At 49.6% G+C, this 21,317-nt stretch overlaps 1 protein-coding gene across 2 annotated transcripts in view; it reads left to right on the plus strand.

Annotated features, from left to right (window-relative positions):
- Positions 1 to 523: 523 nt before the first annotated feature.
- The window catches only part of LOC130121854 (derlin-2-like), a 58,784-nt gene continuing 37,990 nt past the window's right edge, over positions 524 to 21,317 (plus strand). For both annotated transcript variants that reach the window (XM_056290791.1, XM_056290792.1), the window contains exons 1-6: positions 524 to 679; positions 10,848 to 10,913; positions 12,775 to 12,848; positions 13,127 to 13,220; positions 14,972 to 15,167; positions 18,202 to 18,530. In XM_056290791.1, the coding sequence (XP_056146766.1) occupies positions 551 to 679; positions 10,848 to 10,913; positions 12,775 to 12,848; positions 13,127 to 13,220; positions 14,972 to 15,167; positions 18,202 to 18,341 (699 nt within the window). In that variant the 5' untranslated portion in view covers positions 524 to 550 and the 3' untranslated portion in view covers positions 18,342 to 18,530. The remainder of the gene's footprint in view (positions 680 to 10,847; positions 10,914 to 12,774; positions 12,849 to 13,126; positions 13,221 to 14,971; positions 15,168 to 18,201; positions 18,531 to 21,317) is intronic.

Below are 21,317 nucleotides of genomic sequence, written 5' to 3' on the forward strand. Positions count from 1 at the left end.
TGTACAGAAAAATGCTGATCAGATGTTCTTGTCTTTATATAAATGTTCTTGAATGAATTTTATTTCTCCTTTAAGTACATTATTGTTGGGATGTTTGTTTACATGAAAGAGGATGACAAATATTTTATAATAAATGTTATATTTATATTTGCGAAATTCTATATTCATGAATATAAACGTAGCAACTGTAGAATTTTCTTTCCTGTTTTCAAAAATGACCTTTCAAAATATTTAGAAAGTATTAAGCATTCAAAAGTTACTAAGGCTGGTAAATTATGCATCTGTGTGACTCTTTTAACGTAGATTGCTCATTTGTTTCTGTAAAGCAACGCTAATTTGCCTTTGTATTTCCCTTATTGTATGTTTTTATTACTTTTTCACTCTTCTTGTGTGTGTGTGTGTGTGTGTGTGTGTGTGTGAGAGAGAGACTCCTTGGGCCCCGTCCATGTTTTGTGCCTACTGTTTTGTTAAAAAAAAAAACACGGAAAGAAGAAGAAGAAGAAGAAGAAGAAGAAGAGGAAGAAGTCTCATTCGCCCTCATCAATGACGTATGAAGAAAGAGCCGGAAGAGTCCGTTCCGTCCAAAATGGCCTACCAGACTTTACAGCAGGAGTATTTACAAATTCCAGTGGTGACCAGAGCTTATACAACCGCGTGTGTCCTCACCACGGCTGCAGTGGTAAGATGTGTTGATTAACTCTCGCGTACGGCGCCCAATCAAGCTGCGGCGGCGGCGGCGGCGGCGCTGCGGTGGCGGCGGCGGCGCCCCGTCTCACTCCGGACTGCTCCGTGTTTACCCGTCGCTCTGTTAGCCAGTTCCGCGGTACGTGTACAGCGATGAGGCGGTGTGTGTCCGTACTGTATGGTAACACAACAGCAGTAGGTGTAGAGCGATGAGCCGGTGTGTGTCTGTACTGTATGGTAACACAACAGCAGTAGGTGTAGAGCGATGAGCCGGTGTGTGTCTGTACTGTATGGTAATACAACAGCAGTAGGTGTAGAGCGATGAGCCGGTGTGTGTCCGTACTGTATGGTAATACAACAGCAGTAGGTGTAGAGCGATGAGCCGGTGTGTGTCCATGCTGTCCGGTAACACAACAGCAGTAGGTGTAGAGCGATGAGCCGGTGTGTGTCTGTACTGTATGGTAATACAACAGCAGTACGTGTAGAGCGATGAGCCGGTGTGTGTCCGTACTGTATGGTAATACAACAGTAGTAGGTGTAGAGCGATGAGCCGGTGTGTGTCCATGCTGTCCGGTAACACAACAGCAGTAGGTGTAGAGCGATGAGCCGGTGTGTGTCTGTACTGTATGGTAATACAACAGCAGTACGTGTAGAGCGATGAGCCGGTGTGTGTCCGTGCCGTCCGGTAACACAACAGCAGTAGGTGTAGAGCGATGAGCCGGTGTGTGTCCGTACCGTGCGATAACACAACAGCAGTAGGTGTGGAGCGATGAGGCGGTGTGTGTCCGTACTGTCCGGTAACAACAGCAGTAGGTGTAGAGCGATGAGGCGGTGTGTGTCCGTACTGTCCGGTAACACAACAGCAGTACGTGTAGAGCGATGAGCCGGTGTGTGTCTGTACTGTACGGTAACACAACAGTAGTAGGTGTAGAGCGATGAGGCGGTGTGTGTCCGTACTGTCCGGTAACACAACAGCAGTACGTGTAGAGCGATGAGCCGGTGTGTGTCCGTGCTGTCCGGTAACACAACAGCAGTAGGTGTAGAGCGATGAGCCGGTGTGTGTCTGTACTGTATGGTAACACAACAGCAGTAGGTGTAGAGCGATGAGCCGGTGTGTGTCCGTACTGTCCGGTAACAACAGCAGTAGGTGTAGAGCGATGAGGCGGTGTGTGTCCGTACTGTCCGGTAACACAACAGCAGTACGTGTAGAGCGATGAGCCGGTGTGTGTCTGTACTGTACGGTAACACAACAGTAGTAGGTGTAGAGCGATGAGGCGGTGTGTGTCCGTACTGTCCGGTAACACAACAGCAGTACGTGTAGAGCGATGAGCCGGTGTGTGTCCGTGCTGTCCGGTAACACAACAGCAGTAGGTGTAGAGCGATGAGGCGGTGTGTGTCCTTACTGTGCGGTAACACAACAACAGTAGGTGTAGAGTGAAGAGCCGGTGTGTGTCCGGGCTGTCCGGTAACACAACAGCAGTAGGTGTAGAGCGATGAGATGGTGTGTGTCCATGCTGTCCGGTAACACAACAGCAGTAGGTGTAGAGCGATGAGCCGGTGTGTGTCTGGACTGTCCGGTAACACAACAGCAGTACGTGTAGAGCGATGAGCCGGTGTGTGTCTGTACTGTATGATAACACAACAGCAGTAGGTGTAGAGCGATGAGCCGGTGTGTGTCTGTGCTGTGCGGTAACACAACAGCAATAGGTGTAGAGCGATGAGGCAGTGTGTGTCTGTACTGTCTGGTAACACAACAGCAGTAGGTGTAGAGCGATGAGCCGGTGTGTGTCCTTACTGTGCGGTAACACAACAGCAGTAGGTGTAGAGCGATGAGCCGGTGTGTGTCCGGATTGTCCGGTAACACAACAGCAGTAGGTGTAGAACGATGAGGCGGTGTGTGTCCGTACTGTGCGGTAACACAACAGCAGTAGGTGTAGAGCGATGAGGCGGTGTGTGTCCGTACTGTGCGGTAACACAACAGCAGTAGGTGTAAAGCGATGAGGCGGTGTGTGTCTGTACTGTATGGTAACACAATAGCAGTAGGTGTAGAGCGATGAGCCGGTGTGTGTCTGTACTGTATGGTAACACAACAGCAGTAGGTGTGGAGTGATGAGGCGGTGTGTGTCTGTACTGTATGGTAACACAACAGCAGTAGGTGTAGAGCGATGAGCCGGTGTGTGTCCGTACTGTGCGGTAACACAACACCAGTAGGTGTAGAACGATGAGGCGGTGTGTGTCCGTACTGTGCGGTAACACAACAGCAGTAGGTGTGGAGCGATGAGGCGGTGTGTGTCTGTACTGTATGGTAACACAACAGCAGTAGGTGTAGAGCGATGAGGCGGTGTGTGTCTGTACTGTATGGTAACACACAGCAGTAGGTGTAGAGCGATGAGCCGGTGTGTGTCTGTGCTGTCTGGTAACACAACAGCAGTAGGTGTAGAGCGATGAGGCGGTGTGTGTCTGTACTGTCTGGTAACACAACAGCAGTAGGTGTAGAGCGATGAGCCGGTGTGTGTCTGTGCTGTCTGGTAACACAACAGCAGTAGGTGTAGAGCGATGAGCCGGTGTGTGTCTGTGCTGTGCGGTAACACAACAGCAGTAGGTGTAGAGCGATGAGCCGGTGTGTGTCCGTGCTGTATGGTAACACAACAGCAGTAGGTGTAGAGCGATGAGCCGGTGTGTGTCCGTACTGTGCGGTAACACAACAGTAGTAGGTGTAGAGCGATGAGCCGGTGTGTGTCTGTGCTGTGCGGTAACACAACAGCAGTAGGTGTAGAGCGATGAGCCGGTGTGTGTCTGTACTGTGCGGTAACACAACAGCAGTAGGTGTGGAGCGATGAGGCGGTGTGTGTCTGTACTGTGCGGTAACACAACAGCAGTAGGTGTAGAGCGATGAGGCGGTGTGTGTCTGTACTGTGCGGTAACACAACAGCAGTAGGTGTAGAGCGATGAGCCGGTGTGTGTCCGTGCTGTATGGTAACACAACAGCAGTAGGTGTAGAGCGATGAGCCGGTGTGTGTCCGTACTGTGCGGTAACACAACAGTAGTAGGTGTAGAGCGATGAGCCGGTGTGTGTCTGTGCTGTGCGGTAACACAACAGCAGTAGGTGTAGAGCGATGAGCCGGTGTGTGTCTGTACTGTGCGGTAACACAACAGCAGTAGGTGTGGAGCGATGAGGCGGTGTGTGTCTGTACTGTGCGGTAACACAACAGCAGTAGGTGTAGAGCGATGAGGCGGTGTGTGTCTGTACTGTGCGGTAACACAACAGCAGTAGGTGTAGAGCGATGAGGCGGTGTGTGTCCGTGCTGTGCGGTAACACAACAGCAGTAGGTGTAGAGCGATGAGGCGGTGTGTGTCTGTGCTGTGCGGTAACACAACAGCAGTAGGTGTAGAGCGATGAGGCGGTGTGTGTCTGTACTGTGCGGTAACAGAACAGCAGTAGGTGTAGAGCGATGAGGCGGTGTGTGTCCGTGCTGTGCGGTAACACAACAGCAGTGTGTGTGTCAGCAGCTTGGCTTGTGTGCTGCTGGTAGTTTATGTGGTGTGCAGCTACAGCTGTTTGCGTGATGTGTGTTACTGTGTTCAGCGTTGACGTGGTGACCAGCTGTATTGAAGACCCCCGAAAGCTAACCGCCGTCTTCAGGCGGCCATGGTGAAGAGGGGAAGCCCCTCTCGCTAGTGTGCTGGTGGTGGTCTTCAGGCGGCCATGGTGAAGAGGGGAAGCCCCTCTCGCTAGTCTGCTGGTGGTGGTCTTCAGGCGGCCATGGTGAAGAGGGGAAGCCCCTCTCGCTAGTCTGCTGGTGGTCTTCAGGCGGCCATGGTGAAGAGGGGAAGCCCCTCTCGCTAGTGTGCTGGTGGTCTTCTGGCGGCCATGGTGAAGAGGGGAAGCCCCTCTCGCTAGTCTGCTGGTGGTCTTCAGGCCGGCCATGGTGAAGAGGGGAAGCCCCTCTCGCTAGTGTGCTGGTGGTCTTCAGGCCGGCCATGGTGAAGAGGGGAAGCCCCTCTCGCTAGTGTGGTGGTGGTCTTCTGGCGGCCATGGTGAAGAGGGGAAGCCCCTCTCGCTAGTCTGCTGGTGGTCTTCAGGCCGGCCATGGTGAAGAGGGGAAGCCCCTCTCGCTAGTGTGCTGGTGGTCTTCAGGCGGCCATGGTGAAGAGGGGAAGCCCCTCTCGCTAGTCTGCTGGTGGTCTTCAGGCGGCCATGGTGAAGAGGGGAAGCCCCTCTCGCTAGTGTGCTGGTGGTCTTCAGGCGGCCATGGTGAAGAGGGGAAGCCCCTCTCGCTAGTCTGCTGGTGGTCTTCTGACAGCCATGCTGAAGAGGGGAAGCCCCTCTCGCTAGTCTGCTGCTGGTGGTCTTCAGGCCGGCCATGGTGAAGAGGGGAAGCCCCTCTCGCTAGTGTGCTGGTGGTCTTCAGGCGGCCATGGTGAAGAGGGGAAGCCCCTCTCGCTAGTGTGCTGGTGGTCTTCAGACGGCCATGGTGAAGAGGGGAAGCCCCTCTCGCCAGTGTGCTGGTGGTCTTCTGGCGGCCATGGTGAAGAGGGGAAGCCCCTCTCGCTAGTCTGCTGGTGGTCTTCTGACAGCCATGCTGAAGAGGGGAAGCCCCTCTCGCCAGTGTGCTGGTGGTCTTCTGGCGGCCATGGTGAAGAGGGGAAGCCCCTCTCGCTAGTCTGCTGGTGGTCTTCTGACGGCCATGCTGAAGAGGGGAAGCCCCTCTCGCTAGTCTGCTGGTGGTGGTCTTCAGGCCGGCCCGCTGCTCTTCCCATCCCGGGCCTTGCTTTGCTCTGAGCAGCGTGGGTTGAGGAAGACGAGGGTGGTTGGGTTTTAATTTCGACTTTTGCTCCCAAGAAAAAAACAAAAACTAAGAACAAAGCAGCAGGCAAGGAGGCGGTGCAGAGCAGCATGTGCCCCCCATGATGATCGCTGAGTTGTCCCATGATGCACCACTGACGTGGTAGTTACCCGATGCTGCTGATGTAGCTGTGGACAAATGTAAACTGGCTAGCTCATCTTGTAGTCACTGACCAAAGAACGTACAGAGCGTTTGTTGCCCAGACCAGTTGTGTAGGAGTGGTTGTGCGCTGGGTAGTGGGGGCACCTCGGTGGACTTGTGTGGATGATCGGAAGTGTCGGCCTGGTAACTACCTGACAAACCCCCTGGACCTCTGTTTCTGAACCAGCCATTAGCTGTTTGTAAGCAAGTAATGTTTCAGTGCCATATTAAAGGGACACTTCGAATTCTTGACATTAAGTGGTATGAGTTGCTCCCAAGTAGTAATTATAAATGTATGGACTTCACCTGATTGGCCAGTCCAGTTGGTAGAGTAGAGTAGAGTCCAGCTGGTAGAGTAGAGTAGAGTCCAGCTGGTAGAGTAGAGTAGAGTCCAGTTGGTAGAGTAGAGTAGAGTCCAGTTAGTAGAGTAGAGTAGAGTCCAGTCAGTAGAGTAGAGTCCGGTCGGTAGAGTAGAGTAGAGTCCGGTCGGTAGAGTAGAGTAGAGTCCAGTTGGTAGAGTAGAGTAGAGTCCAGTTGGTAGAGTAGAGTAGAGTCCAGTTGGTAGAGTAGAGTCCAGTTGGTAGAGTAGAGTAGAGTCCAGCTGGTAGAGTAGAGTAGAGTCCAGCTGGTAGAGTAGAGTAGAGTCCAGTTGGTAGAGTAGAGTAGAGTAGAGTCCAGTTGGTAGAGTAGAGTCCGGTCGGTAGAGTAGAGTAGAGTCCGGTCGGTAGAGTAGAGTAGAGTCCGGTTGGTAGAGTAGAGTAGAGTCCAGTTGGTAGAGTAGAGTAGAGTCCAGTTGGTAGAGTAGAGTAGAGTCCGGTTGGTAGAGTAGAGTCCAGTTGGTAGAGTAGAGTAGAGTCCGGTTGGTAGAGTAGAGTCCAGTTGGTAGAGTAGAGTAGAGTCCAGTTGGTAGAGATCTGGCTGCTAGTTCAGTTGCACGGCCACAAACATGAACAACAGTAAACAGGCACAGCTGATAAAAACGTTTTGAGCCAAAATAAAACACACACGGTGGCACAGTGGTTAGCGCGGTCGCCTCACACCAAAATGGTCCTGGGTTCGAGCCCCGGGGTAGTCCAACCTTGGGGGTCGTCCCGGGTCGTCCTCTGTGTGGAGTTTGCATGTTCTCCCCGTGTCTGTGTGGGTTTCCTCCGGGGGCTCCGGTTTCCTCCCACAGTCCAAAGACCTGTAGGTCAGGTGGATCAGCCGTACTGAATTGTCCCTAGGTATGAATGTGTGTGTGTGTGTGTGTGTGTGTGTGTGTGTGTGTGTGTGTGTGTGTGTGTGTGTGTGTGTGTGTGTGTGTGTGTGGGCCCTGTGATGGCCTGTCCAGGGTGTCTCCCCGCCTGCCGCCCAATGACTGCTGGGATAGGCTCCAGCATCCCCGCCACCCTGAGAGCAGGATAAGTGGTTAAGCCAGTGGACGGACGGACGGACGGACTGTTAAGCACCCACAGAACAATCCAAGCTCTGTCTCTTACCTGGCCGCTCCGGTCTCCTGTCGGACCACTCAGTGTGTTGGAACTGCTCTGTGTTGTTGAAGAATGCCGGTGTGTTTTCATGCCGGGGCCTGCCTGGTTCTGACCCGTGTCACGCCAGCTGGTGGTAGTTTAAGAGAGAATCCACTACGATGGGTAACCAGAGAAAGGCCGACAGGTGCCAGTGTGTAGTAACACATGGCTGTTCTTCAACAACACAAGGCAGTTCCAGCATGTTGTAGGGTGGACTGGCAGCAGACTCGAGCATCGTACATGTGTTCTGTGGATGAGGAAAAGCTTCTTTGCTTGTTTCATTGTGGCCTAGAATATTCCTATGAACTGGCCGTGTTTGATGCTGTTCATCCTTGTGCCTTCTTGCGGAGACTAGCAGCCAGACCTCTGACCAAGGGACTCGGCAAACATGGTAACGTCCATGCACCACATCACAACTCCTGAGTCAATAATCCCACCTCCTGTCAGTAGATATGGACGACTCCCCTCGACGTTTAAGAACAATGACTGGCACATTTACCAGCAGATACAGGGGTCGTTCACACGGCAACGGGTTCTGTATAAAACGCTAAAGTGTTGTTGTGTTTTGGCCGTTCCTTCACACCACAGCAGCGTTTTGGGGGCCTGAAAAGGCAAACGTTTGAAACCGGGTTCCAGAGTGAAACCTTTTGAAACCGGGTTCCAGAGTGAAATCTTTTGAAACCGGGTTCCAGAGTGAAACCTTTTGAAACCGGGTTCCAGAGTGAAACCCGGTTTCTTCCTCTGTCACACCAGCCACCTGCATGTCCTCCCTCACCACCTCCATAAACCTCCTCTTTGGCCTTCCTCTTCTCCTCTTCCCTGGCAGCTCCATATTCAGCATCCTTCTCCCAGTATACCCAGCATCTCTCCTCCACACATGTCCAAACCATCTCAATCTTGTCTCTCTTGCTTTGTCTCCAAACCGTCCAACCTGAGCTGTCCCTCTAATATACTGGTTCCTAATCCTGTCCTTCTTCATCACTCCCAGTGAAAATCTTATCATCTTCATCTCTGCCACCTCCAGCTCCTCCTCCTGTCTTTTCATCAGTGCCACTGTCTCCAAACCATACAACATAGCTGGTCTCACCACCAGGCTGCAACATAAACAAGCCTAGAAATACCTTCAGCTTTCGATAGGAGGACACGTCCCTTCAAGGACAGATCTCCTTGTAACCAGCGATTAAGTTTATTTTCTGCTTTTTTAATCATTGGACTAAAATTAAGAGTGCATCTGTCTTGTTGACCCTTGGTTACAAGAATGTCTAAATACTGAACCTTCCCTTGACAGGTGGACCATCAATAGAGGTGATGTCACGGCTTTTTAAAGCAAATAACTCACATTGGTTTCAGTTCAGACAGAGACCTGAAGCTGTTGAGAATAGTTGTGATTGCAGGCTTTACCTGCAGAACAAGCTGCATCATCTGCCAGCTGGCTTAACGACACATTTCTACCTGCACTACACACACCTTCTAAGTACACACACCTGTATGTGTAGTCGACAGAAGCACTTCCGTATGACAGTGGCGTCACGTACACATCGTTGGGCTGATGCCTGAAACTTGTCTGCTGCAGGGGAACACACACACACACCCACATGAACATACACACTCCTGACACCAGCTTTTTGTTATTATGTGGAGCAGGTTTTTTATTCTTTGGTTTTTGTTTTTTTGCTGAATTAGTTGCCAATTAGGGCAGCACGATGGCCCGGTGGTACTAAGTGTTGTCACCTCACAGCAAGAAGGTCCTGGGTTCAAGCCCCGCAGTTGTCCAACCTTGGGGGTCATCCCAGGTCGTCCTCTGTGTGGCATTTGCACGCTCTCCCCGTGTCTGCGGTGGGGTTTCTCCGGGTGCTCCGGTTTCCTCCACCATCAAAAAGACACGCATGTTAGGGTTAACATTCCTGTCTGTGCCCCTGAGCAAGGCATGGCAAGACGAGCTGGAGGTGGTCCCCGGGTGCAGCACGGCGGCTGCCCACTGCTGCTAGCTACACAGCTAGCATGGCTTAAATGCAGAGAGGAATTCCCCTACGGGGATCAATAGAGTATATCCAAACCAAACATTTTAAAAAACCAAACTGGTTTTGGAGCAGTGAGAAGAGCAGAAAGCACAGTTTATAGTTTAATAAACAAGTGGAGGAGCCTGTTCTGGGGCTGACAGGTGTTATCACTGACAGCATTGACTTGGAATGAAGTTGGTTCAGTTTAAAAGATGCCTCCGCAGTAGTAACCTACTCTGGCAGCGTGGCTGCAGCCTAGCTTGCTTGCTACTCTCTCCACCTTTCTTCAGTGCAGCAGCGGAGAAGCTTCGCTCCTGCAGAGCAGCTTCTCAGCTGCTCTGCAGGAGCGAAGCTTCTCCGCTGCTTTCCAACACCGCCTTTCCCACCGCTCTCCAATACTCTACGTGTGGCGGTAACCCGAGAAAAGGGCTGGCATTACCTGCCGGCACAAAACTGCTGTCCTACATGTGACAAACCACAAATACATCTGGGTAGCGTGGCCGTCTATTCTGTTGCCTAGCCAACACAGGGGTCACCGGTTCGAATCCCCGTGTTACCTCCTGCTTGGTCGGGCGTCCCTACAGACACAATTGGCCGTGTCTGCGGGTGGGAAGCCGGATGTGGGTGTGTGTCCTGGTCACTGCACTAGCGCCTCCTCTGGTCGGTCGGGGCGCCTGTTTGGGAGGGGGAACTGGGGGGAATAGCGTGATCCTCCCACGCGCTACATCCCCCTGGTGAAACTCCTCACTGTCAGGCGCCCCGACTGACCAAAGGAGGCTTCCCACCCGTAGACACGGCCCATTGTGTTTGTAGGGACGCCCGACCAGGCCGGAGGCAACACAGGGATTCGAACTGGTGATCCCCGTGTTGATTGGCAACGGACTAGACCGCTACACTACCCGGGCGCCCCGTGAACGAATCTTTTTAATGAACTGATTCTAATCTATCTTTCTAATTGCCATAGCCCGGGGAGCAAACAGATCTTATCTCTGGTGTGTCTGGCCAGGGCAACTTGGCGGCATGTTGCCCAGCGGTCAGGGTTGGTGTGCTGCATGAAGCTCTGGAGTCTTGCAGCTGCCAGAGCAGCAGCACACTTGCTGCTCTCTTTCCCACAATGTGAAGCTGCTGCCAAATTCAGTGAACCCCTCCTTAGTAGGGAGAAAATGGGTTGCTTTGCCTGATCCGTGCTAGTAAAATAGCCACCTTGTCTTATGACGTAATACCGGAGGACGTCTGTCTCCAGAGTTTCAGTAGACCCCTCTCGCAGATGGTGTCGTTCTTTTGGACGGATAAGAAGAAACAGAAAACGCTAAAACGGGTCGCTAGATGCACTTGCGCCCAGGTAGAGTGTGTGTGTGTGTGTGTGTGTGTGTGGGAAACGCTGCAGTGGCCTGTCCAGCACTGCTTCTTCCATGTGTTGACTCGTCCTTTACTTTGGTCCTTGCTGGTGTTTTCAGTCCGTCCAAGACAGAGCCTGCTGCTTGGCCGGAGCCGGCTCCTTCTGTTCAGTCATGATACAATGAATCTTTTCAAAGATCTCCAAATTGTCCTCAGAACCTGCTTTGGTTGAGATATTTTGTCTTGGTGATGTTCGTGTTTGTCGATATTTCATCATCCCAAAAGTAATTGTTTGGATAATTATCTTTCTGTTTTCTGTCCCCTTCCAGCAACTAGAGCTCATTACACCTTTCCAGCTGTACTTCAACCCCGATTTGATCCTAAGGAATTACCAGGTGAGTGATCTGCTCTTCCTTATTTAAAGTTATAAACAGAGGAGTCAAAGCAAATAACATGTGATGTGTAATCTTAACCAAGTGGCCTGTCCTGACCGCCTTCATAGGTTGTTTTGGATCTTTGAGTTTTCAGATAAACACAACAGAAGAAAGTTAAGGGGAAGACAGTCAAAGGATTGCGTTGAGATTAAAATAATCACTGTTTGGAGCATAAACAACGCTGATACTCCACTCCTGCGCTTCAACTCTTCTATCTGGCGTAACGCACACGAGAAACTTGTTTAATGCTTTGACTGGTGAAACCAAATCTGGTCAGACATATCCCGCCCGCCCGCCCTTTCCCCTCCGACATCCTTGTGTTCAAGATTTTGGACATTCCCCTAGGAAGACTAGAAGCAGCAGCAGCATTTTAACTTAGATAACCATGACTAAGATTTGAGCATGCTCTCTAAAGGGCACATCTGACTCCATCTATCAGCAATATCAAAGGTTTGCAGAGAATATGTTTTAAAAGAGCACCACAGATGTGATGTCTGCTTTGAGAGTGGTGATGGAGAAGTATAGAGAAGGCCAGCAGGAGTTGCATTGTGTCTTTGTGGGTTTAGAGAAAGCATATGACAGGGTGCCGAGAGAGGAGGTGTGGTATTGTATGAGGAAATCAGGAGTGGCAGAGAAGTATGTAGGAGTGGTGCAGGATATGTATGAGGGAAGTGTGACAGTGGTGAGGTGTGTGGTTGGAATGACAGATGGGGTCAAGGTGGAGGTGGGGTTACACCAAGGCTCGGCTCTGAGCCCTTTCTTGTTTGCAGTGGTGATGGACAGGTTGACGGACGAGGTCAGGCAGGAGTCATCGTGGACGATGATGTTCGCGGATGACATTGTGATCTGTAGCGAGGGTAAGGTGCAGGTTGAGGAGAGCCCGGAGAGGTGGAGGTATGCCGGAGGTAACACGGGGATTCGAACCGGCGATCCCCGTGTTGGTCGGCAACGCAATAGACTGCTATGCTAGCCAGACGCCCCTTGAACAAGTCTTTTTAAGGAACCGATTCTAATTATTCAGCCGCGTTGCCCGTCCCTACCACAAAGTGCAGCACTTGTCTAAAGCGCAAGTTGTACTTTCCGCGTCCCCGAGCACGCGAGGGTCCGCGTGACGTAGCTGTCGACATCAGAGGGTGTACGCGTAGGGTCTGTGCGGACATCCGCGTACCCCCCCATCTTTTGTGTCCGCGTGGACAAGGGCGTAACTGCACATGCGCTGGTAAACCAAAATGGATGCCGACTTTGAAGAGAGGCTATGTGAAGAGGTCCGTCGTTACCCTCATCTTTATATCTCGTCATTAAAACACTACAGAGATAACCGATAATGGATCTACTGTGCATGTGTGAAGCGCGTACTCCAAGCGGACTCCAGTAAGTAGTATAAACAGAAGTACTACATGTTCGTGGAGTCCGTGTACACGTCCGCTCTGGAGTATATCCAGGCCCTAGGAAACCCCGTATGTCAGACAGGCTTTTCATGAGTCAGCAGAGCATTAGTTAACATGAAAAAGTTTCACAATTTTAAAATTGCCATATTGTAAAGCCATGAACGTAATCAAGTAATCTTTGACGAAGTAACTATATGATGACTAGTAGTTCTCCTGATTTCCTACGTTAAATGATGCACTTATTGTACGTTGCTTTGGATAAAAGCGTCGACTAAATGACTGTAATGTCATGTAATATAATCTCATTACACATTTCTTCATATGTAAATAATATAGTTACTTATTTTATGTAATCTGATTACATAATCTCGATTGCATGTAATCCATTACTACCCAGCCCTGTACACAACTGATCATGTTCTCTTGTTTTCCAGATATGGCGGCTAATAACCAACTTCCTTTTTTTTGGCCCAGTTGGCTTCAACTTCCTGTTCAATATGATTTTTTTGTATCCTTTTGATTTGCATTTTACATTCCAACTGAGCATGTGACAGTTGTTTGCATGTTTCATATACACAGTTAGAAGACAAGATTGTGTTATTAAGTGTATTCTGTCATTTGTGGCTGTAAGAGATAAGCGACATTATCTCCGTTCAGTCAGAGAGTAAGCAGCGGTGTGAGTACTTCCATGTCTCTAATGAAATATAAGATTAGCCTTGTCATTATATCTCTATTATCAGGACTGATTAAGATTTTGTGTAGGTTTCTTTAACCATTTGCTTCCAGATACCGATACTGTCGTATGCTTGAGGAGGGGTCTTTCAGGGGACGCACTGCCGATTTTGTGTTCATGTTCCTTTTTGGTGGGCTTCTGATGACTGTATCCTTTTCTTCCTGATGTAATGCCACTGTAGCAATGAAAAGAGTTATTCTGTCATTTTTCTTTTTTGCAATTTCATTTTAAGCAGTCATTTTAACGTACGATTGTTTCGAACTCTGATGTCTTGATTAAGCTCTGCTGGGTTGAGAGTAGGGAAGTGCTCGGCCACGCAAGTAAACTCAAGTCATTACAGCTATCTTCAGGTCAAGTGTGCTTGTTGACACTGCACACTACCCATCCATCCACCCTTTATCTGAACCGCTTATCCTGCTCTCAGGGTGGCGGGGATGCTGGAACCTAGTCCAGCAGGCATTGAGGGGCAGGCGGGGAGACACCCTGGACAGGCCGCCAGGCCATCATAGGGCCCACACACACACACACACACATTCATACCTAGGGACAATGTAGTACGGCCAATTCACCTGACCTACATGTCTCTGGACTGTGGGAGGAAACCGGAGCCCCCGGAGGAAACCCACGCAGACACGGGGAGAACATGCAAACTCCACACAGAGGATGACCCGGGACGACCCCCAAGGTTGGACTACCTCGGGGCTGGAGCCCAGGACCTTCTTGCTGTGAGGCAACCGCACTAACCACGGCGCCACCGTGCCGCCCACTGCACATTATGCTCCTGGCAATTTCTGTGTTAATATTTGACTGTGACTCTCAAGTTGTATGCAGTACAGTGCAGTACAGAGTGAGTAACAATCTTTAACCCGTGTTACCTCCGGCTTGGTCGGGCGTCCCTACGATTGGCCGTGTCTGCGGGTGGGAAGCCGGATGTGGGTATGTGTCCTCGTCGCTACACTAGCGCCTCCTCTGGTCAGTCGGGACGCCTGTTTGGGGGGAGGGGGAACTGGGGGGAAGAGCATGATCGTCTCACGCGCTACGTCCCCCTGGTGAAACTCCTCACTGTCAGGTGAAAAGAAGCGGCTGGTGACTCCACATGTATGGAAGGAGGCATGTGGTAGTCTGCAGCCCTCCCCGGATCAGCAGAGGGGGTGGAGCAGAGACCGGGACGGCTCAGACAACTGGGGTAATTAGCCAGGGACAATTGACAATTGGGGAGAAAAGAAAAGAGTCTCTGAGAACATGTGTTGGATTCTAGCTATGCTCAGTTAGTGGCCGTGATGTCGACTACATCAGCAGGGCAGCCTGTACTGGTGGCATCAAGCAGGACGGGTCAGTCTGCTCTCAGCTGATACCAGCAGTACATCGCCGCACCAACACATTCATCGCTGGTTTTGATTATCATTGCATTCTTTAACGCTTTGGTGCATGCTTTTATGTTTCTTATTAGCAAACGTGTTGTGTAGCTGTGAGCTGGAACATGTTGTCATCCTCTGATCTCTCACATTAGCAGATGTTTTGAACTTCACACATGTCGCTTTGCTTTGTGTTCATGTCAAAATGTTATATCATCTCCAGACACTTTAATGTTAGGGTCCAGGAAGGTGTGTAGTTCTGAAATGACTGAAGAAGGGTATCCAGTACCACAGCTCATACCACATGCTCAGACAACCTGTCGTGGTCATTTTCAGACATCGGCAGCATGTGAACCCCCTAAATCCTGTCTGCTTTTTTAAGTCCCAGCCGTGTGACTGTAGGAGCAAGCTTTTCTTATGGATGTCCTGGTCTGAACATAAAGTGGTGAAGTGGTGTATATCATTCACTTGTTATAATCTACTACATAGTCATGGAAGTTTCCTTCAGTTTCTGTGCTGAGTTATTCTTTAATAACATCTCAGATATTTGGCATTTTTGTGAGCCTGGTTTTCCTAGGACAGGCTTTTACCATCATGTTGGTATATATCTGGAGCCGACGAAATCCCAATGTCCGCATGAACTTCTTCGGCCTGCTCAACTTCCAGGCCCCCTTCCTACCGTGGGTGCTGATGGGATTCTCCCTGTTGCTGGGCAACTCCATCATTGTGGATCTATTAGGTATGTGTTGGTTGCTCTCGTACGAGTTCCTTATTTAGTACTTCGATTGTAATTGGCACCCCAAGTGACAACATACACTACCGTTCAAAAGTTTGGGGTCACATTGAAATGTCCATATTTTTGAAGGAAAAGCACTGTACTTTTCAATGAAGATAACTTTAAACTAGTCTTAACTTTAAAGAAATACACTCTATACATTGCTAATGTGGTAAATGACTATTCTAGCTGCAAATGTCTGGTTTTTGGTGCAATATCTACATAGGTGTATAGAGGCCCATTTCAAGCAACTATCACTCCAGTGTTCTAATGGTACAATGTGTTTGCTCATTGGCTCAGAAGGCTAATTGATGATTAGAAAACCCTTGTGCAATCACGTTCACACATCTGAAAACAGTTTAGCTCGTTACAGAAGCTACAAAACTGACCTTCCTTTGAGCAGATTGAGTTTCTGGAGCATCACATTTGTGGGGTCAATTAAACGCTCAAAATGGCCAGAAAAAGAGAACTTTCATCTGAAACTCGACAGTCTATTCTTGTTCTTAGAAATGAAGGCTATTCCATGCGAGAAATTGCTAAGAAATTGAAGATTTCCTACACCGGTGTGTACTACTCCCTTCAGAGGACAGCACAAACAGGCTCTAACCAGAGTAGAAAAAGAAGTGGGAGGCCGCGTTGCACAACTGAGCAAGAAGATAAGTACATTAGAGTCTCTAGTTTGAGAAACAGACGCCTCACAGGTCCCCAACTGGCATCTTCATTAAATAGTACCCGCAAAACACCAGCGTCAACATCTACAGTGAAGAGGCGGCTGCGGGATTCTGGGCTTCAGGGCAGAGTGGCAAAGAAAAAGCCATATCTGAGACTGACCAATAAAAGAAAAAGATTAAGATGGGCAAAAGAACACAGACATTGGACAGAGGAAGACTGGGAAAAAGTGTTGTGGACGGATGAATCCAAGTTTGAGGTGTTTGGATCACAAAGAAGAACGTTTGTGAGACGCAGAACAAATGAAAAGATGCTGGAAGAATGCCTGACGCCATCTGTTAAGCATGGTGGAGGTAATGTGATGGTCTGGGGTTGCTTTGGTGCTGGTAAGGTGGGAGATTTGTACAGGGTAAAAGGGATTCTGAATAAGGAAGGCTATCACTCCATTTTGCAACGCCATGCCATACCCAGTGGACAGCGCTTGATTGGAGCCAATTTCATCCTACAACAGGACAATGACCCTAAACACACCTCCAAATTGTGCAAGAACTATTTAGAGCAGAAGCAGGCAGCTGGTATTCTATCGGTAATGGAGTGGCCAGCGCAGTCACCAGATCTGAACCCCATTGAGCTGTTGTGGGAGCAGCTTGACCGTATGGTACGCAAGAAGTGCCAGTCCAACCAATCCAACTTGTGGGAGCTGCTTCTGGAAGCGTGGGGTGCAATTTCTCCAGATTACCTCAACAAATTAACAGCTAGAATTGCAAAGGTCTGCAATGCTGTAATTGCTGCAAATGGAGGATTCTTTGACGAAAGCAAAGTTTGATGTAAAAAAAATCTTATTTCAAATACAAATCATTATTTCTAACCTTGTCAATGTCTTGACTCTATTTTCTATTCATTTCACAACATATGGTGGTGAATAAGTGTGACTTTTCATGGAAAACACAAAATTGTTTGGGTGACCCCAAACTTTTGAACGGTAGTGTAAATATTTAGTGTCCGGGTAGCGTAGCGGTCTATTCCGTTGCCTAGCAACACAGAGATCGCCAAAGCTCAAGTCTTATTGGGAGGAGCGAGTCCATGTCGTGACTGAGGAAGTACGAGGACAGTCCTGTCTACGTAGTACGACCTGACAGAGGCTCAGGAAAGACTAGAGTCCTACACAGGAGGCTATTATTGCCCTGCGACGTCCTACCTGTGGAAGAAGTTAGCCAGGAGAGAAAGAAAATAGAAAATTCAACCAATATTCAACAGTGATGCATGTTAATTAATAAGTAGAGTACCAGAAACCAGACCACTGACACATAGAAGGATACTGGGGCATGTGAGGCATACAGTAGTGCATGTGGGCCTGGGTTATGGGGTAGAACTAGGGTCAAAACCTTTCAGTCTGAGATATACAGCCCACATCAGGAGCAGACTAGCACTTCAGCTACCACCTGGCCAGTGATGTCTGTTGCTGATAGGTGACATAAAGAGGGACACAGCCGGGAGTGCAGCTGTGTTAGCTGATGTGATTGTGTCTCTGTATTGCCACAAAGGGAAATAAAAGATTATTTTCTACTTATGCACGCATGGAGGTTCTCTATGTGTTTTCCAAGTGTGCGACAAATATTGGAATGTAACCAGTATAACCGAGCATATTTCCGCCCGCTGTGAGATTCGAACCAGGCTTGTACTGCACCACAAGGCGACATCGCTAACCGCTCGACCAAAGGAGCCGGGCTCGTTTTAGTAGTTTACAGTAGTCAGCCTCTCCTGGAAGCGCACCCTCGCTCTTCTTTATTCCCGCGCTCCGAAGAGACTTATGAGGATCTGGATGCTTCCGGACACTTCCAGATCCCACCGCTGCCACCAATGTAATTGAGCATACTCTCGGGTTCGAATCCCCGTGTTACCTCCGGCTTGGTCGGGCATCCGTACAGACACAATTTGCCGTGTGTGGGTGGGAAGCCGGATGTGGGTATATTTCCTGGTCGCTGCACTAGCGCCTCCTCTGGTCAGTCAGGGCGCCTGTTTGGGGGGGAGGGGGAACTGTGGAGAATAGCGTGATCCTCCCACGTGCTACGTCCCCCTGGTGAAACTCCTCACTGTCAGGTGAAAGGAAGCGGCTGGTGACACCACATGTATGGGAGGAGACATGTGGTAGTCTGCAGCCCTCCCCGGATCAGCAGAGGGGGTGGAGCAGAGACCAGGACGGCTCGGAAGAGTGGGGTAATTGGCCAAGTACAACTGGGGAGAAAAAGGGGGGGGGGTAAATAAATGTTTCGGTGTGGATGATAATGGAGAAATACTTCTGACAGGTTTGTTTGTCGTGTTTCCTCAGGTATTGCTGTAGGTCATGTGTACTTCTTCCTGGAGGATGTGTTCCCAAACCAGCCGGGTGGTGGGAGATGGCTCCGGACTCCCTCAATCATGCAAGTTTCTACTCTTTCCAGACCTGTCTTATCCCTTGGGTACCGATAACACAATTTTACACTTTCGAGACGCGTACAGTCTATCCACAAAGTTCAGCTGTGGCGTGCTGATGACATGCGGAGCGCTCTCGTTTGACACAAATCAAGACAATGTGCGTCTTAACCGCCAGCATACGAGAAGCCGTCATGCCTTCCGTGAAACCGGGATTCTCTCAACATCAAGAAGGAAGGACACGAGGTAAGGAAAGTGTCAACATTTGTTCTGAGTTTACTTATGAATTTTATATTTCTTTTTTTATTTAATTAATGAACTAATCTAAGGTTTTTGTGGCGTTAAAATTGCTGATATTCTGCCTCAGCGGAGCAGTACTGAAGTCACCAGCTTCCCCTGCACACAGGCCGCTTAACACGAAGGCCTTTCTTGGTATCTTTTTATACCGTTTATTAGATAGTGGGAGACAGAATACCCATGTGTGAATGAGAGGGAGGACAGTGGGATGGTGAGGATGCAAGGAGTGGAGGTGACGAAGGCATTTGAGTTTAAATACTTGGGGTCAACTGTCCAAAGTAACGGGGAGTGCAGAAGAGAGGTGGAGAAGAGAGTGCAGGCAGGGTGGAGTGGGTGGAGAAGAGTGTCAGGAGTGATGTGTGACAGAAGGGTACCAGCAAGAGTTAAAGGGAAGGTTTACAAGATGGTAGTGAGACCAGCTATGTTATATGGTTTGGAGACAGTGGCACTGATGAAAAGACAGGAGGTGGAGCTGGAGGTGGCAGAGATGAAGATGATAAGATTTTCATTGGGAGTGATGAAGAAGGACAGGATTAGGAAGGAGTATATTAGAGGGACAGCTCAGGTTGGACGGTTTGGAGACAAAGCAAGAGAGACAAGATAAAGATGGTTTGGACATGTGTGGAGGAGAGATGCTGGGTATATTGGGAGAAGGATGCTGAATATGGAGCTGCCAGGGAAGAGGAGAAGAGGAAGGCCAAAGAGGAGGTTTATGGATGTGATGAGGGAGGACATGCAGGTGGCTGGTGTGACAGAGGAAGACGCAGAGGACAGAAAGAGATGGAAACGGATGATCTGCTGTGGCGCCCCCTAACGGGAGCAGCCAAAAGTAGTAGTAGTAGTAGTAGTAGTAGTAGTAGTAGTAGTAGCAGTAGTAGTAGTAGTAGTAGTAGTAGTAGCAGTAGTAGTAGTAGTAGTAGTAGTAGTAGCAGTAGTAGTAGTAGTAGTAGTAGTAGTAGTAGTAGTATATTTCTTGTTAATACCTGTTGTGTAGGAGATTGTTTGTTTATGTGTTTGATTATCTATAGCTTTTAGCGTGTCACATAATATGAAATTATTGGGAGAAGAGGCGGCATGGTGGCGCAGTGGTTAGCACAGTTGCCTCACAACAAGAAAGTCCTTGGTTTGAGCCCTGGGGTAGTCCAACCTTGGGGGTCGCCCTCTGTGTGGAGTTTGCATGTTCTCCCCATGTCTGCGTGGGTTTCCTCCGGGTGCTCCGGTTTCCTCCCACAGTCCAAAGAATCGGCCAATAGGTGAATTGGCCGCACTAAATTGTCCCTAGGTGTGTGTGTGTGTCTGTGTGTGTGTGTGTGTGTGTGCTTGTATGTGTGCCCTGTGTGATGGCCTGGCGGCCTGTCCAGGGTGTCTCCCCGCCTGCCACCCAATGACTGCTGGGGTAGGCTCCAGCATCCCCACGACCCTGAGAGCAGGATCAGCAGGATGGATGGATGGATGGATGGATGGATGGATGGATGGATGGATGGATGGATGGATGGGAGAACAGGCACAGTTTGTCTCACAGAGTAGCTGTATCTGGTCCCTAATAAACGTGCACAAATCTGGTTTTTGACGAAGGGCAGTGTCCAGACACCATCTGTATGAATGGAGGTGGGTGGGGGTGTACAACCAGCAGGACCAGTGTTTCCCCACAGACCTCTGCTCCATCACGACACCTAACAGTGTGGTGCAGGAATAGACACTCATCATGTAAATATGGCACTTTGTAAACAGCCCCTCTGGTCAAGATGTTTAACCCACATCGACCGTGGGCACGGCCTCTGCACACCAGATGTGCAATACAGATATTTGTGCAGTACCGATGTACAGTTGTAATGATGATGATGATGAGGTGCATAATATAGTGTGTAGTTGTGTGGTGGATGGTAGCTGAACATAGTGTATACTTCCGATACATAAGATAATGTAGGGGACTATGTAGCGTTGTATATTGGCATGATGGGTTGTGTATATGGGCATGATGGGTTGTGGACTTGTGCTGGGGAATATGGTATACTATATATATGGACATGGGTTGTTGATTACTCAACCACAACTAAACTCTGTATCGTAGCGACAAACCTGTTGTGCACACATGCTTGCCTCCAGTGTCCTGTTGTTGCTGCATTTATTTCCTCTGTTGTTTTCTTTTTTGTTTGTTGTTTTGTTTTCTTTGTGTGTGTGTGTGTGTGTGTGTGTGATGTCTGCCAGAGTCAAATTCCTCCTTTCAAATCAAACATCCCAAGATATGAGTGGAGATTGTTGTTCTTGCAACTGCATTTATAATTTTTTTCCCTCCTTTTTTCTCCCCAACTGTATCCGGCCAATTACCCCACTCTTCCGAGCCGCCCCGGTCTCTGCCCCCCCCCCCCCCCCGCTGATCCGGGGAGGGCTGCAGACTACCACATGCCTCCTCCCATACATGTGGAGTCACCAGCCACTTCTTTTCACCTGACAGTGAGGAGTTTCACCAGGGGGACGTAGCGCATGGGAGGATCACGCTATTCCCCCAGTTCCCCCTCCTCCCTGATCAGGCACCCCGGCCAACCAGAGGAGGCGCTAGTGCAGCGACCAGGACACATACCCACATCCGGCTTCCCACCCACAGACACGGCCAGTTGTGTCTGTAGGGATGCCCGACCAAGCCAGAGACAACATGGGGATTCGAACCGCCGATCCCCATGTTGGTAGGCAACAGAATAGACCGCTATGCCACCCTGACATAAACTTTTTTATTCA

The sequence above is a fragment of the Lampris incognitus genome, chromosome 12 (assembly GCF_029633865.1).
Source record: "Lampris incognitus isolate fLamInc1 chromosome 12, fLamInc1.hap2, whole genome shotgun sequence".
Lineage (NCBI taxonomy): Eukaryota > Metazoa > Chordata > Actinopteri > Lampriformes > Lampridae > Lampris > Lampris incognitus.